Source organism: Centruroides sculpturatus, unplaced genomic scaffold (genome assembly GCF_000671375.1).
Source record: "Centruroides sculpturatus isolate CEXI.00-Female unplaced genomic scaffold, Cexi_2.0 scaffold195, whole genome shotgun sequence".
Taxonomy (NCBI): Eukaryota; Metazoa; Arthropoda; class Arachnida; order Scorpiones; family Buthidae; genus Centruroides; species Centruroides sculpturatus.
The window spans coordinates 360,690-378,888 of record NW_019384511.1 but is presented as its reverse complement, the minus strand read 5'-3'; the positions used below and the strand labels follow the sequence as shown (position 1 = coordinate 378,888).

Sequence of the window (18,199 nt, the reverse complement as noted above, 5' to 3'; positions counted from 1 at the left end):
AAATTAGGTACTGTATATATAATTATATATTAACTGAATTTATTGTAACTTTATTATAATTATATATTTTTTTTCCACCGCGTAACGCTACGCTACAGACAGTTTAGGCTAACTATTGTCTGTACAGTATGTAAATTAGGTACCGTAAGTCTAATACAGTACTGTAATTTTATACATTTCTTGTAAAAGAACATTTTTTATTCAACGGCGATTAAAATTATTTATATTAATGATGTCTCCAAAGTTCAGCGAATTTTTCGCAGAAAAATAAGTTATTAGAAATCGGCCGCGGTTTGCTGAGCTGTTCCGCGACGAAAACAAGCTTAAGCAATGGCGATGTCGAATGGTGCACACTCGGTAAGTAATCTTACAATTTTTTGTTTATAGCGTGGTTTATACGGATTATTCCCAAAAATAATATACGTATTTTGAAAATGTTGAGTCGGATTAGTCTAGAATCGATTAATTTTATGGAAGAAAACCTTTCAATCATGCGTAGTCCCTAAAATGCACACGTGTCGGGCGGTGATTGGAAGGACTCGTAAGAAAGTGGATTCTTAAAGAATGGAACGTATCTATGATCTTATAGGGAGGTCAACTGTATGTATATTCATTATTTAAATCATGTACTTCCTCAAAGCCGAGATTACTCGACTAGTAATTTCATTTTATTGTTTAGAGACAACGATAGAGAGAGAAGGAAGAAAAAGTGAAACAAAAATTTAAAATAAAAACATTATTCAAAACTCTAATTCTGCTGTAATCAAAAAGTATCAGTTGTGGTTTATTTGAACTTCATGCATACAAGAGAGCGCTGTCATCGTTTTGGTTTATTCTTTCATACGAGTTTCATCGATATGCAGCAGCAATCTGTATGTCGTTGTCTGTATTCTTTTACAAGCAAACTATTTTTTTGTGTAAAGAATATTTTTGTGTAAAGACAATTTTTCGAAATGGTATGTGTAATTGAGCAAATATATATTGTGTCCGTAACGGAATTATTGCTACAAAAGCGTTAAGAATGTAGCCAAAAGCATCTTGTGAAGATATTTTTTTTCAAAATCCGAAATTCTTAAGTACAAGTTCTTCGAGGAAGACGCAGAACAGATCGAACATGAAGCAGGCTCTGATAGACCATCCACTTTAACTGATAAACAATACGTTGTTGAAATCAGAGATTTGGTACTGAATAATTGTCATTGAAATATTATGAACATTGATGAACATGTTCCAGTATAATTTGGACCTTCTAAAGCAATTTTAAAAGATAATAAGAGCTTGAGGCGCATTGCTTTTCGAGTCGTCCTGAAATCGTTGAATTTTTTCCAAAAACAAAAACGTCTTTAATTAAAGTGATTGAGAAAATGTTTCTCAATCACTTTACAAACACTTCACAATCACTTTTCCTGTTTTTGTGACTGAAACTACCGCTTCTTGGTTACCGTTTTGAATCGATTTATGCCGTAAAACAAAATGGCTGCAAACCCTAAAGCATTTCACAATAATAATTTTAAAGCATGTTTCGGAAATTGGAAAATACGTTAGCATATATTGCAATAGAAGGGGATTACTTTAATGGGCTCAAAATAAAATTTTAGTGAACAAATTAAAATATTGCGTTGTATTGAACCATTCCCTATACTGTTTGATAACATGGGAATTTTACAATATTGTCATTTAGATTTTTTCAAAAGAAATATTTCATAAATTATTAACAGGGTGTCAAAAGCTTGAAGAGTAAAATCAAAAATTTGCTCTAATCGAAAAGTTAGTAGGTTCCCCTGTACAGTACTTATTTATTTGAATTTTGAATATATCTGAATTTTTCTACTTCAATATTTGAATTTGCCATATGCCTTCAAATGTGTATTTTGCAGCAGATCCCGTAACTATCTGAAGTACCTCCTTTACTAGTAATAGTAGCAGAAGAGTGAAAATTTTTAATGAAGGGAACGTCTTCAATGCATGCATAAAAATAAATTTTGCTTCTTGTGATAAATATATTCAACTTTGCTGAAGAAACTGTGAGTTTCCTAGAGAGGCTATTTCGTGATCCTGCCTAAAGCAGAGGGACTCAATGGCAAAATTTAGTTTTACACTTTTCATCATCATATAACTTTTCTTATTCGAATAACAAATGAACAAACTATTAGACTGCACATATTATTTTATGCTTTAAATAATGAATTGTGGTTTCTTCTATTAGAGTGGTATTATTGGAGTAAAATAAATAATCGTAATTTTTCAAAATAATATTTTATATAATCTTCCTTACTAAATACTGTATATTACGCTTTCTCTATCTTACACAAAGCATTTAGAATTTTAAAGTTTTTAATGAATCAGCTGATATTTGATCGATCTTTAGATTTTGAGAAATTTAAGAAAATTTTGTATCTGGCATTTGGCCAAATATTTTTAGGTTTACTTTTGGATTTTTATTTCGATGTTTGGTTACTTAAATAGAATATTTAGAAATAAAATTAATCATAATGACAGTTCCTAAAGTATTGGCCTATTTCAAATATGCAAATATATTTCATATTTTTAATATTTTTTGTTAAATATTTTCTTAAAGGAAACTAGTTTCTACTCAAAACATTCTAATAAAAGCGTACCATTTAATTAGCCAAAGGTCGCTGGCACTTGTAATGGATTGCGATATAATTAGCATNAATATAAATGGAAAAAAAATATTATATGGAATTCAACGAAAATGAAAATTTGCTTGATAATTCAACTACGCTTGTTGGAGAACAATAAAAACACTACACTCAACAAGCCACCAATAAAACTCAACTGCCTAACCTATTACCAAAGTCTCCTTTTAATTTGTTTTTAAAAAAAAGAGCTTGACAAACTTGCCCCGCATGCCGAAGTTGCCCCGGTCCTCCCTATATTTAACTTTGCTGAAGAAACTGAGTTTCCTAGACACGCTATTTCGTGATCCTGCCTAAAGCAGAGGGACTCAATGGCAAAATTTAGTTTTACACTTTTCATCATCTAATAGCTATTCTTATTCGAATAAAAACGAACTAATTATATTTCATATAATCTTCCTTACTAAATACTGTATATGACGCTTTCTCTACCTTACACAAAGCATTTAGTTTTTTAAAGTTTTTAATGAATCAGCTGATATTTGATCGATCTTTAGATTTTGAGAAATTTAAGAAAATTTTGTATCTGGCATTTGGCCAAATATTTTTAGGTTTACTTTTGGATTTTTATTTCGATGCTTGGTTACGTAAATAGAATATTTAGAAATAAAATTAATCATAATGACAGTTCCTAAAGTATTGGTCTATTTAAAATATGTAAATATATTTGACATATATTCAAATCAATGTATCTGAAATATTGGAATGTTTTTATTATTTTTTGTTAAATATTTTCTTAAAGGAAACTAGCTTCTACTCAAAATATTCTAATAAAAGCGTACCATTTAATTAGCCAAAGGTCGCTGGCACTTGTAATGGATTGCGATATAATTAGCATAAGTAATGTAATAATCTTAAAGAAGAAACTCGCTCCGGCATTCAAATATACTTTATAAACTGACAATCCTACTGTTCCACAGCGTTCGTTGTCACGTGGTATTTGATTTTCTTCAGGTTCCTACAAGAAACAATTTGAAAATTACATAAGCTATTCGTAGTCTTATCTATTTCCAAATATTTTAATATGTGTCTGTAATAGAAATATCCAATATGTAAATTTTTTATTCTAATTCATGCACACATTGATAAGTTATTAAGGTCCACCTGAATACAGTATATGTTACATGTATATGAATAAAATAAAAAGTTAAAAGAACGAATAAGAAATTTCGCAGAAACTATCAACAATATTTCTTATAAAAAAAGGGCACGTGTCCGTTAACTATTCACAATATGAGAATATAGTCATATTATCATATAACACTGCATAATACTGAGAATATTTGGGGTGCCCTTGATCTATTCTTCATAAGAAGTTGTGGTGCAAATGTTTACAAAATATTCACATTATTATTAAGCGACTTAACAAAATTCGAAACTAATACTTACTGTATTAATGTCATCAATATGTTCAATGTCACGATACACATCAACTTGATTACTATTAATTATTTCATCGTGATTGATAAGTGCAGTCTCTAATTCTATGATATCTTCACAGATCTCTTGGTGTGATGAAATTTTTCTTACTATTTCAAAATTTTTCATTTGACTGTAATTGCCAAAGAATTCACATTTTCCCTGAAATTTAATAAGACGCATACATGTAATTATTTCACTTTCAAGTGTTAAAAAGTTAATTAATTAGAATTTCATCAATAACGGTAGCATGATTTCTATATAGTTTTATATACATAAAATTAAGAAAATCCATATAGGTCTATTAAATATAGTAATTTATTACAGGGATAGAAACATTATATTTTTAGCAGTTTTTCACAGGAACTTTTGTTTACTAATGCTATAATATTTTGTAATTGTATTACGACTAGTTTCATTTAAAAATAGTTTAAATTGCGGGTTTAAATTAAATCTTTCATCAGTAGCATAGCGTAGTGGGGGCGGCAGGGGCAGCACTTTTTAGGGGACGGCAAAATTTCACAATAAACAGTAGTAATATCTTGTAAAAATTTGAACCATTTCAAGTCATATTCTCGTCGCACCTACGATTCGGACCGATTGAAATGAGCACGGGGAAAATAGTTTTACCATCCGGACAGTACGGGAACCGACTCTCCGTCCGGGTGAACTATTAATTTTTCCCGGCGATACCGTGCGCAACCTTTTATTTTTTTTTATTTTTTTTTATTTTTTTGCTTGTAAGATTCGTATTCGTAGTACAAGTCTTCAATATCCAATAGAGTATGTCTTCTAGGTTACTTACGTTACTCCCACCCAAGTCTCCCTAGTCGCTAACTGTAACTGATTTAGAACCAGCACGTACAGCACATTATTCTTCCCATTGCAAAATGACATACGCATGCGTTCGGAACTTCTGTTCGAACAAACCTCACCTGCCCTCCGGGTCAGCGATTTTAAAAAGGTGGCAACACAAGCACGGAATTGTTCATTACTTATTCTGTGACGAAACTGAATTTTATTCTTTTAAATTGAGATACCTAAATAAGGGGACGGCGAAATTTTCCTTTGCCCCGGGAGGCTGGATTGTCCAGACATATCGCACTTTGTGAAAAGTACCGAATAATCCAGTTCACGTGTGTTTGTAATGCATTTTTGCAAATCAAAACAAAGATGAACATGCAGCAACTCACGTTACCATATAGTCAATCCTGATACAATATACAAATGCACTGTATTATTCTCATACTATTTATGGACAATGAGCGAAGACATCGACAGCATCAAACTATCAATATATGCAATATGCTAATTCAAAATGTTCATGCAAAATGTAAAACATAGTCTGCCTGGTGTTATCACGTCATGCGCACACTCACTATTTTGCCGATCGGTATATTTCTCATATACCGATCGGCAAAGTTTTGGTGACTGTTCAAAATATTTCTGTTTGAACAGTCACCAAAATTTTGAAGTTTATTATAATATTTCTAGCAATGTGTATTTTTCAATCTATGTATCTTATTTTTGAAACTACACAATTATATCGCAAAAAAATTAACAATAAAATTATAATCTTTACTGCTGGCAACAGTAATTGCTGAATGTTGAATTATAAGATAATAGTGCATAAATTTATAAAATAATTGAGAAACCAATCTGATAAACGATTAGTGACTTTACCTTTTTTAACACTAATATCTTACTTGAAGAGTTTAAAAATTGTATTTGATATGTAACTAGAATGCAAATTTTGTCTTTTAAGTATTCCATTATGCACCTGAAACAGATAAAAGTTAATACAGTTATATTAAAATATACAGAGTAAAATACTACTCAAGTATTTACTTTTGGAATATATGTTTTGCAACTGGTACATCAACAGCGCTTAGAGGATCATCAAGGAGGAATATATCGGCATCTAGGTATAAGGCTCTGGAAAATATAAAATATAACATCTCAAAAATTAAATTACAATGAAAATACAATAATCATTACTCATGCATCAGATCAAACACTGAAGTAATTTTTATACATTTTGGCCATCATGTGTATTCTTATTCTCTTATCTTAATTTTTGCTTTTAATGTACAGTACAACCTGGCAGTAGAATGTAATTAGTGTATTATTTAAAACTTTTTATGTTAAAACTTCGAAATATGTTGAGTTATACTTTATCTTATACTTAAAAGCATTTTAAGTAATGTTTTGATGAATTATCAAAAACGTCAAGAAAATTTGAGGCATACCCTCATTATTACTTAATCATTAATTGATTAACTAATCTGTGAAAAACAATGATATTTGTTTTTAACAGAACAAATGCTTGAACTTTTACATATTAACATTTTTGTTTTTAATAGTCTTACGAGAATTTGCTTAAAAATTTTGGATTGCTTAATACAGTCTTAATGCAGTTGTTATTCGTGTTTATATTGCTCACGTTTCTGATCGATTTCGGGCATAAAATAATATTATGAAAAATATTATTTACACCTGTTTTACAGGTAAACATACTTTGCTCACTTTGGGTAATTGTTCTTTACTTGTTATATATTTCTAGTAATTCTAACTAAACACACTTTATGTGTTTCAAAAACCTGTTTATTGCTTGTGTTGGTTTAGAGTAAGTTAACGTCTATGTTTTCAGCAAAAGTGAATTTCACCGATATAATTTTTCGAATCTTTGTTTAAACATGGTATCAAAAACCAGTATTTGGTGCTTAATCCTATATTGCCAATATAAAACATCAATAGATTCGATTCTTCCATCAATTCAAAGCTATAGAAAAATGGAAAAAATCTTTTATCCAAATAGCCATACATCTCGTTCGTCTGTACTTATTTAATCTTTGAAATATAAACATTTATCATTAACTTACATTAGCTAGTGAAACATAAGATTGTTCTCCTATGTACTTTCTTATAGAAATATAAGATTGTATTGATTAACACCTTTCTCACCTTGCTAAATTAATTCTTGCCTTCTGTCCGCCACTCATGATTACGCCTCTTTCTCCTACAATAGTCAGATCTCCTTTAGGAAGTAAGCTTATATCCTAAAATTATTAAAAAAGTATACATACATTATAGATAAAATCATATGTATTTACAATCATTTAGATGAAATGAGACCTTCAGTGTTATTTAACACAAAGAATTTTACAGAACTTTAACAATTTTTTTATAAAACATTATAAAACAGATGATTGCAAATTTTATTCATTTTACTAACAAATTAAGTAAATACGTCGTAGAGAATAGATTAAATAGATGCTCCTAACACTAGATTAACACTAGAGTCTTTTTCACATAGAACAACAGTCTGCTTCAAATTGAAACCAAATAAAAATTATCTGTATACTTAATAATACCTGGCATGTTATTAAGTTTCTTACATAACGTTTAAACCACTTATTATAAAACCCGTATTCGAAAAGTAAAGATGCAATGCTCATAAAAATCCAAGGGAAAATTATTTTTTAGTTTGCTCCACACCATGTCTGTTCAGGTCAGATGACTTTAATTCCATCATAGTATGCTTGTAGTTTTTGGTTAACAAAATCGTGTCAATTTTAAATCCTGCCAATTGCGATGGTTTGTTCGGTGATTCGTTCATCGACGACTTGTATCTGTTTATGATATAAACGTTCTGAACAGTTAGAACATCACCAAATGAAATCCTACTGCTAGATTAAGCCAGTCCGCACAATGCTTACACTACACAAGGTTTCTTGCAAACATTTAAGTGAGAAGTTTTTGAATATCCATAATACGTCCAAGCAGTAGCTTAGCGTAGGGGGACGGTAGCGGCGGTCCGTCCCGGGCGGCAAAATTACGTTTTAGGGGGCGGCAAATTTTCACAATAAATAATAATATCTTGTAAGAATTTGAATCATTTTATTTCATATTTTCGTCCACCTACTATTCGGACCGATTGAAATGAGCACGATACAGTTTTACAATCCGACTCGCCGTCCAGGAATGTCGTGCGCGACCTGTCGACCTTTTTTTTTTCTTTACGATTCATTCGTAATCATATATACCTCCAATATCCAATAGAGCTAGGTCACTTGCGTTACTCGTATCCAAATCTTCCTAGTCGCTAACTGTAAGTGATTTAGAACCGGCATGCACTGCAAATTATTCGCATTGCAAAATGATATGCGCATGCGTTCGTAACTTTCGTTCGAACAAACCTCACCTGCCGTCCGAGACAGCGATTTTAAAAAAGTGACAACACTAGCACGGAAATTTTCATTACTTATTCTGTGACGAAACTAAATTTTAGTCTTTTAAATTGAGATACCTAAATAAGGGGGCGGTGAAATTTTCCTTTGCCCTGTGCGGCTGACACTCACGCTACGCTACTGCGTCCAAGATCTCGCACTAAGCGATTATCAGGTCGAAGAGACATCTCTCTGCAAAGAACGTTGATTACAAGCATGAGGTTCAAGAGCCTATGATGCCATGGTTTCCAAGAGCACGTAGAAGATTTTTATATTATCGACACATAAAGCTTCTTTACAGGTTCGTCAAATGCATTGAGGTCTATAGTAACTAGACCGTTTAAAATAAATATGTTTACGTTTAAATGTTTAAAATAAATATGCTTTAAAGAAATTATAAGTTATTCAAAGTTATTCAATGTTTAATAAATATTTTCTGTATTTTGTATCTATACTTTACGCATATGTCTCGTAGTTAACTGACTGAACAGATTAGTTGACATAAATTTATTAATAACTTATATTTTTCGACGTTATACACAATGTTTCAGAAGTCCTTATCACGTTTTTAACCAAAAGTACGATTTAGATGCAGCATCTCGATGGTAAAAAAAATTTTAAAAATCTAAATACAATTCAATGAACATATTGTTTTACAATGATCACCTTCCACATGTGGAATTCCCAAAACCAACGGCTATTGCTATGATATTCTTGAGGTAAAGTTTTTTCAAAATATTTGTAAATAACATTTTACGCTCCGTTTCAGCCAAAAATTTCACTGAAAAAAATATGCGTTTCAAAACCAAGATCTTTGCAGTCATCCTTTCAAATACGTATCAAATGAACGAATAGATTTCACAGTTGACGACTAAGACTTCACGAATTGCAAATGAATAAAATTTACACAAATGAAAGTTATTTTGCAATTAATAAAACTTTTCACGAAACACGTGACATTATGCAGGATATAAGCGACGAATTTCACAAATTCAGAAAACTTAAACATTTAAGATGAACTATAATTGTGGTTTCAATTATATTTCACTTACTGTGCTAGTATGTATGTGTATAAAAGTGCAGAATACGAAATCTCAATATAATATATTGTAATAAGCGATATTGCGAATACAATATAACGAACACATCGCATATTAGTTGACAAAAATTTACTTTTCTAATGTCAATGAATAATATCATATGAAACATTTTATATACAGGCAAGCCATTATATTTTTACTGTAGCATTTCTTTGAAAGGAAGTGATAAACAATAGAACTGAAATTTATAAAATAAAAATTAAATTAATATAGCATACCAAGGTTAATGCATAAATGAAATTGAAATATATGAAGTTAATAAAAATTATTCTATAATTTCTTAACGATTAATAATAATAATTATTATACATTTCATTACTAATGGAACAATAAGATCATACTATAATTATAAATATGCTTACATATGATGTATAATAATAAATTTTCACCTTTACCTTTTAAATTGACATAAAGTTTTGTTAGTAAGGGAATAAACAATATTCTTACCTTTTCGAGAGCCGTTATATGCAAGACTTTTTTATATTTCCCTTCTTCATATTCCTCTCCGAACAAGATATTTTTTCTGATAGTTTCATTGAATACCCAAGCTTCTTGAGAAGCATAAGATATCTTTCCTTTTCTTGACACTTTACCAGAAATTATAGGAATTTCTCCCAATATGGACATTAATACGGAGGTCTGATAAAAGTAATAAACCGCTTTATTATTTAGTATAAAATACTTTAAAAAAAATTCTATCCACTTACATTATCTTTACAACTATTTACATGTTTACAAAAGTAAATACAGTAGTCTATTTCAGTTAATTGAATGTAAACAAAACACATGATATAACAAATGTTTTAAACTAGATTGATGACATCTAGAAACTCCAGATGATGATTATCGATGTAATTAGCCTGGGCAAGCAGTTTGAGCACTAACATGTCACAAATGATAGAATATCACTGATTTATTGTTGAGGGGGAAAAATATGATAAAAAGTACAGAGAAAAAAGTGCAATAAAGAAATTAGTTTCTTTTATTTTAGTTTAGTTTAATTTAAAGTAAACTAAATAAATAAACTAAACTAAAGTAAAAAGTAAGAAATAAAATAATAATATAACAAAATCAGTTGGCATTTAACGGAAAAGTTATTAAATGAATTAGATTAACTCGTTAAAACCATCCGCGTATGAGATTTTGTTTCGTCTGAAACAGAACGTCGGTGATTCGCTTGACACGGCTAAAAAACATATACATTATTTTAAATAGTTACATGAAAGCTGAAAATTTCCGATGGAATGAGAGGAAGGAGTTGAGCGTAATGCGGACTAAACTGACATGTGGACGAAAGGAAATGACAATTGGCTTAAATCTGATACACAACCCGAGCATGCAGTTAGAGCAGATCTAGGTAACGGGGTGCAATGTACTGGGGATGAAAGATGTAAATTTTGTTTCTTTCTCTTTGAAGTAGGAAACGTTTCGGTAGTTCAACCGAAATTCATTAAACTCTGTAGCAATATGCAGCAACCAGCTATTTTTATATTACAGAAAACATCACATAAAAATGTGAAAATACCACTTTGTTATTAAGCGTCAAAAATTAAGGGGTTTTTGATTATATTGTATCAGAGAGTTAATTATATTTTCCAAAAAATACTAGATGCACATCCCTGCTATGTACAGTACATAGCATTTAGCATCTATGTACAGAGCATCTAAATCATCATAGCATAACATAGGAATGGTTTTTTAGAACTCAGAAATAAGTGCAAACGTTACTCCAGTAGCCAGGGCTTCGCCAGGCAATTAATAAAAATAATTCAAAAATTATATATCATTCATTGCAGAGTTGATAAATTTAATGTGTAAGAAAACTTTCATATATTTATATAACAATGTCACACGTATTTTTCAATGTATTATTGATCTTTATCATATAATCATCTTTCATTTATGTGTACAAGAATATTTATATTCAGCGATTAACAATAATATACGTAGATAAATCTCATTTTCATTAGGATCTGTTTACTGAAATATTCGATTCTTACAGTTAATGGTATTTTATTTCAGATCTTTACATCCGTATTAACAACTTTCGAATATAATTAAATAGACATTCGCAAATTATTCATTATACTACTATACATTGCACTAGTCATATATTTATTAATATATGCATTATATTGTATATTACACTATATTAATTAAAGCAATAAGAGATTATTACGTTAATAATGCTAAATAAAAACTGATTACATATGTTTGCAGAACAAAGACTTCAAAATGTAAAAATTATAATCACTACACTATAAACATATTGAATGAGATTGAAAATGAAAGCAAAGGACATGATGCAAAATTTGCATGATGACACTGTCCGTAAATTTATCTTTTCGAACATAATATAAATAATAAGACAATTTATACTAATTTTCATTACATAGTGATAAATGGTGCAATTTTTTTCATTTATTAATTTTTTATCAATTATTGTAAACACTCATCAAATTACACAGCAAATTATGTAATCAATTTTAATTGAAAAGCTGTAGAAACAAGTTTCTTACCTTTCCTGATCCAACAGGACCGATAATAGTTAGTAATTCTCCACGCTGCACATTTAAGGATATGTTATCCAATGTTGGTTCCTTTTTAAGTAATAAAGTATGTATTATTTTCATAAAGATATCAATTTATTATTATTCAAAGTAAATGCCGAAACATATTTTATAAAATTTATGTTATAATTTACTTCATCAAAAGCGATATTAAACTCAAGAGCTCTGTTTACTTTAGTTAGGAAATCTCTTGTGTTAAGTAATACATAAGTTGTATAATATGTAAAACAAAAGTGGAGTGAATAAAAAGTCATAAGAGATTTTAGCATTTAAAATTGATTTCTGTTCAATTTTTTAATATAAACGAAATACACGCTTGTTATGAAAATGAGAGTTGCAGTTGCAACTTATGTGTGAACAAACGATTCGGGACAAAAGCAGAACAGGGAAATTAGTACCAAAATAATCAGTATTATATTCTTATTTAAAAACTTTAAATTTTGTCATCGTGAAGACCGATTCTATTACGAGTTTGGTTAAAATTCAAAAATTGACTGACTAATTTCTGTCGTATTTGAATATATATACACTTTCATTTAAAAATGGGTGAAACCAAAAGTAGAACCTAAGACGACGCATATGTATAGCTTGTTACAGCATTGATTCGCAGCTGAAATTTCGAATATCCGGCTATCCTGCACTCTGAGAAATAGCTGATATTTTCTAAGTAAAATCCACTATGATAGTATTCTGGAATTTATTTGGTCAAATGATGAAATAAAGACTGGAATAGGAAATACAATAGATTGCTCAAAAATAAACACGTATGCACACGAATTATTGTGTATGTAGATTTTTGCATTAACCTGTACACTTGATGTTTATGCAAGTTTCTCAAATTATTTTAACAGAGTTTCTCCATTCTCTGGTTTATCTTCATGGAGAATATTATAGCTAACAAACTAAACACTTGGTGCAACATGAGCTGATATATCAACGTTTAAAATGTACCTGACGAATTTTGCGAAAATACATAAACACTCGAAAATACAGCACTGTTATAACCCAGCAGGTTCCAGAATAAGAAATTGTGATAGAATACAATTGAATATTTCATTCCTGACAATAGAATTTTTAAATCCGATATGAATTAATTAATAGAATTCATAAATGTATTTATCTGCATAAGACTGTAGAACATTTCAGTTTTCATTCTGTTTGTAAAAAAACAAAAATTCTCAACAATAACATATCGAGACCTAACTCCATTATTTCTTGACTAACAATAAATAAAATTTAATAAATATTTTAAAGATTGGAAATAATTTCTCTTTACCTACATCTAAAAATTGAATATTAAAAATATAATGACAAACATAGACAAATTATTCACGAATGATTTCTACCTAAAAACATTTTCAGATTCAATCAATTTACAAAAAAAAAGTATTTGTACTGTACGTACAAAAGCATGCGGAAAATTTTTTTAAATTGAAAAACAGATAGATAGGCATGAAGAAAAATATTTAGTAATCTGTGAAAATAGAAATGATATGCTAATTATGTTTGCACCGTTTAATTTAATAACATTTGTTATATTGTATTTAATTGCATTATATCCATATCAATGCTAATTGGACATAACTGAACAGTTAACCAATTCTGCATTGCATTCGTACTGTTAGATTATGATAACATATACAGTCGACCCCCGTATAACGTGCGTTCCTATAACGACAATTCCTATAACGTAGCGAAAAAATTGTAGCAACATTCATATAAAATACCTCCTATTACGTCGTTTCGCGACAAGATTGATAGAATCTGGACCAATAGTGGATGAGCAGCCGAACTACTTTCCTCTGACCCTGCGCCACACTACGGAGCGGCTAAATTGAGTTTGCTATCGTCTGTACAGTATTATATATAAATTATATATAAATTAGGTACTGTACATATAATTATATATTAATTATATATAAATTAGGTACTGTATATATAATTATATATTAACTTAATTTATTGTAACTTTATTATAATTATATATATGCTTTCTGCCGCCTGGCAACACGCTACGGAGATTTTAGGCTAGTAAGTTGAGTTTATTATCGTCTGCACAGTATGTAAATTAGGTACCGTAAGTCTAATACAGCACTAATTTTATACATTTCTTGTGAAAGAAACACTTCTTATTCAACGTCCATAAAAATTATTTATATTAATGATGTCTCCAAAGGTCAAGTTATTTTTATGCGAAAAATTCGTTATTAGAAATCGCGGCCGCCGTTTCATGTGCTGTTCCGCGATGAAAACCAGCTTTAAGCAACGGCGTAGTCGAACGGTACACACTCGGTAAGTAATCCTATAATTTTTTGTTTATAGCATAGTTTATACGGATTACTCCCAAAAAATTATACGTGTTTTGGAAATGTTGAGTGGAATTAGTCTAGAATCGGTTAATTTTATAGAAGAAAACCTTTCGAACAGCCTTAGTCCGTAAAGTTCTCACCTATCGGGCTGCGATTGGCTCATGTATTTAATCATTCCTACAACGTAAAATTCGATTAGCGTGGAACGTATCTAAGCGTTATAGGGGGGGTCTACTGTACTGTTTCCATTGATTCTTCAATGAAAAGTTTATCCATCAGTTTGTTAAGAAATCTTGACTGATGTTTCATAATGACCTAAAAATAATATTAAATTCTTTTCGAGGGCTCAGACTTTGTAACACAAAATTATCATTAGGAACTAAAATTATAAGAAGCCTCTTCAATGAAAGGTCTGGAAGAGAATGAAATTCCATGAATTTATAGACACAACTTGACCTGAGCTGATATTTTAAAGACTAGATTATTGTACAATGCAATTTGTATTGATTGCTGATATATGTACTGTAAAATGTACCGACGTATATGAACGCTAACGAATATTATATCAATTTTAAATAAACCAATATGATTAATTAAATAAGTGGTTAAAAATTAAAAATAAATAATTATTTTCTGATTGTTATTTAGTTTATTTTTCCCTGAAAATCTCTCGAAATCGGATAAAACGAGTATTATATTACTTGTTATTTTTTTAAATATATTTTATTTTTAGATTTGCATTTTATTAAGAATTACTGCAACCAATCCTATTGCTTTTAAATTTTTTGTTTTTAATAAATGAAATGATTTACTTACTGTTTTCCATGCAGCTTTTACATTTTCTATCCTTATTCCATAATCCGTTAACATGACATTTTCTTCTTCCGTTTTCACTGCTTCATTATCTTTCTCTTGTAGAAGTAGAAAATTCTAAATGAAAAAATTCCAAGAAAGAACCAATTTTGTTAATAAAAATTTGTGAATGATATAATTATAAAACTATCCTATTGACAATTGCCTTCAAGAAAAAATCAAGAACATTTTTCCACGAAAAACTACATAAAAGTGTGTACTGTACGTTCTAACCAGTTAATTAGCCACAAGTTGATGATGACAATGATATGAACTGGAATTCATAATAATGCTTTCACCATTTTTGTAGTTTCAGGTCTACTTCTCAAGCAGAAACATAGCTATTAGAAACCTGCATTTGAATGGACAACAAAGTTGAGGTGACACGAATGGTAAACATATTCTGTGCCCCATCTCTTTCAGAAGTTCTATAACATATAGGTGGTTTACAACCCAAAGCTTCTGTACTTGTGTTGTTTTCACGCAGTTTGTTACTGTTATATCTCGCAGACGTTAAGTCTAAGACTTTATCTATTATATTCAGCAGTAGTATAAAAAATGTTTCTGTTTTTGGATTTGTATATGTTTCAGGTGTAGCGTGCACTCCAGTCATTTTTAAAAAATTGTTGAATCGAAAATTGCCTGATAGTCCAAATTACACTCAAGATCTCAGCACATTTTCGTGTGTCATTTTTGTAAGTAAATGACTGAAGTAGGTGAATTACGTCTATACCGTTGACCTCTCCAAGAACACAAAATAGTTTAGAGACAACATCAATAATTGAAAATAGTGATTAACGAAAAAACGGCTCAGAGAAAATAATACATCAGTAATAATAATCTCATGAATTATATAATTACTAAAAAATATTCTGTGAGAAGGAAGGTTTTTTCAGTATATAAAATGTATACATTGAAGAAAATTTAAAATAAGTTTCCATTCGTTGTGACAGAATTTTACGTTATAATGAAGTGTTTTCGCGGTATTTCTTAGACAAACGTATCACCAAATAAAAAGTCTATCATAAAAACAAAAATCGTGAATGTAAAATGCAAAATTATAATATAGGGCAGTACAAAATTTTAATAAATCAACTTTAAACTTTTGATTGGTAATTGATAAAAAAAACTATGTCAGTATTACAAACGAGGCAAGAAAAACATAAGCAATATTTAATCATATTATATTGAAAAAGTTATATTGGTTGTAAAGGAATTAAACTTATATTGAAAATAATAAATTACCCACTACAATACTATTAGGAACAGATTGGGAGTGAAGTATGAACCGCAGGGGAGTTAAGGGTCGGTCGCACCTCCTTGTACGGACAACAGGTCGTTAAACCTGCTCACTACAGGATGGTTAGTTTACGATAACGGTCCCGTAGGTTGGGCCTCTCAAATGCCGGTCGAGTGGAGAGAGAATATTTGGGGTCGACGAGAAGGTAATGGCCGTAAACGAGTAAAGGAGTCTACCATATTAACAAATAAAACAAAAATTTATTAAAATAATCAAAATCGACAAAACTACTACACAAATCTCGACATTAACTGCTCGAAAGAGAGTTTACACACTTTCTTTCATACCTCTTTGTAGGTTTCCGTGACGATTAAGGAATGTAGGCACAGAAGTATTCCATAAAAGTCTTAATGATCCAAATGAGCACAAATAAAAAGTTCGCGACACTGGCGACGAACGATTATCGATAGTACAGGATCGGGATAGCGGCGGATTCGGAGATTCGACTCGATGTCGTCGGTCCGGCTTTCAATAAGAGACTCCCCCGAGAGGGAGTAAAAACGGTCTTTTATAACTTTTTTCGGGGAATTTCCATCACGTGATCGGATGGTCTATTAGCTAAAGGTTATAGCTGTTCCAGGGACCTAAAAAGTGACGAATTTTGGATGCTAACTATAAACTTTTGTGCAAGTTGAGCTGCAAGTTATGCGAGGACAATAGAATGTTAACATTCCCGGCTAAGATCGTTTTTTTTTCTTCCAATTCGTTACATAAACATAAGGAAAAAGATAATTAAAATTTTAGTTAATAAAATTCCGGATCTCACAGAAGCTGAGGTCAGAATCAAGGATTTTTATACTATCGAGAACTTGAAAAATATTTTAAGAGGTATGAAAATTTTAAATAGTACTTAAAAATATATACAACATGATAATAATTATAACTAAATAATGTACATAATAATAATTTATATATATATATATATATATATATATATATATAATTACATTATATGTTTTATTATATTCATTGTCATTCCCAGCGTGTTTTCGTGCATTGTTTTAAATTTCGGCTGAAGAAGGACACACAAATATGAAATGCATGCAAAGTAAATGTTAATATAATGTAAATTAAAGTAAATATGTATGTCTGATATTTGTGATTATTAAGTCAGTTTTCAATGTGAAAAGTGAATTCTATATTGCCAGACTATATATTAATCTAAATATATAAAATTACTTGCCCTGACTGACTGACTGACTGACTGAATAACTGATTCATCATCACCCAGAGCAAACCACTGAACCTAAAGAGGTGAAATTTGGTACACAGTTAGGGTACTTCATGAAAACGCACACTAAGAAGGGATTTTTTCGAAATTCTCCAGCGAGGAGGAGATGGAGAGCATTAAGGCTTAACCAGAAGAACGGCTTCTACTGTACTATTTTAGATGCGATTTTTTGTTTTTAACTACGTTTAATTTTCATTGAGTACTTAGATGTATTAAATTGATAACATTTCAGACATTGTTATAAATATTTTCATATATTTCGATTTTTTAACTAAATGTTCGAACCGTTTTAAATTCGAATTTGTTATTGCATATTGGTTCGATTATAGAACGATTGTAAACGTTCCGTAAAATTGATCAAATTGAAAATAGTTCGTTTAATTCTCAGCAATTCTCATCATTCTCAGCAGTAGGTGTTATATGACAATTACTATTGTTGAAATACTGAATATAAATAGGGTTTGCTTGCAAAATCCTCGCGGGCAAAGCCGCGGGTAACAGCTAGTACAATAGGTGGTTTACAACCCAA

At 30.2% G+C, this 18,199-nt stretch overlaps 1 protein-coding gene across 1 annotated transcript in view; it reads right to left on the bottom strand.

Annotated features, from left to right (window-relative positions):
• Positions 1-18,199, bottom strand: part of LOC111622423 (multidrug resistance-associated protein 4-like) — a 54,787-nt gene that overhangs the window by 26,140 nt on the left and 10,448 nt on the right. Inside the window, exons 8-15 of the mRNA XM_023364805.1 lie at positions 15,104-15,217; positions 11,928-12,008; positions 9,856-10,047; positions 7,044-7,138; positions 5,928-6,014; positions 5,763-5,859; positions 4,050-4,241; positions 3,443-3,618 (exon numbers count right to left, since the gene is read on the bottom strand). Coding sequence (XP_023220573.1) covers positions 3,443-3,618; positions 4,050-4,241; positions 5,763-5,859; positions 5,928-6,014; positions 7,044-7,138; positions 9,856-10,047; positions 11,928-12,008; positions 15,104-15,217 — 1,034 coding nt within the window. The remainder of the gene's footprint in view (positions 1-3,442; positions 3,619-4,049; positions 4,242-5,762; positions 5,860-5,927; positions 6,015-7,043; positions 7,139-9,855; positions 10,048-11,927; positions 12,009-15,103; positions 15,218-18,199) is intronic.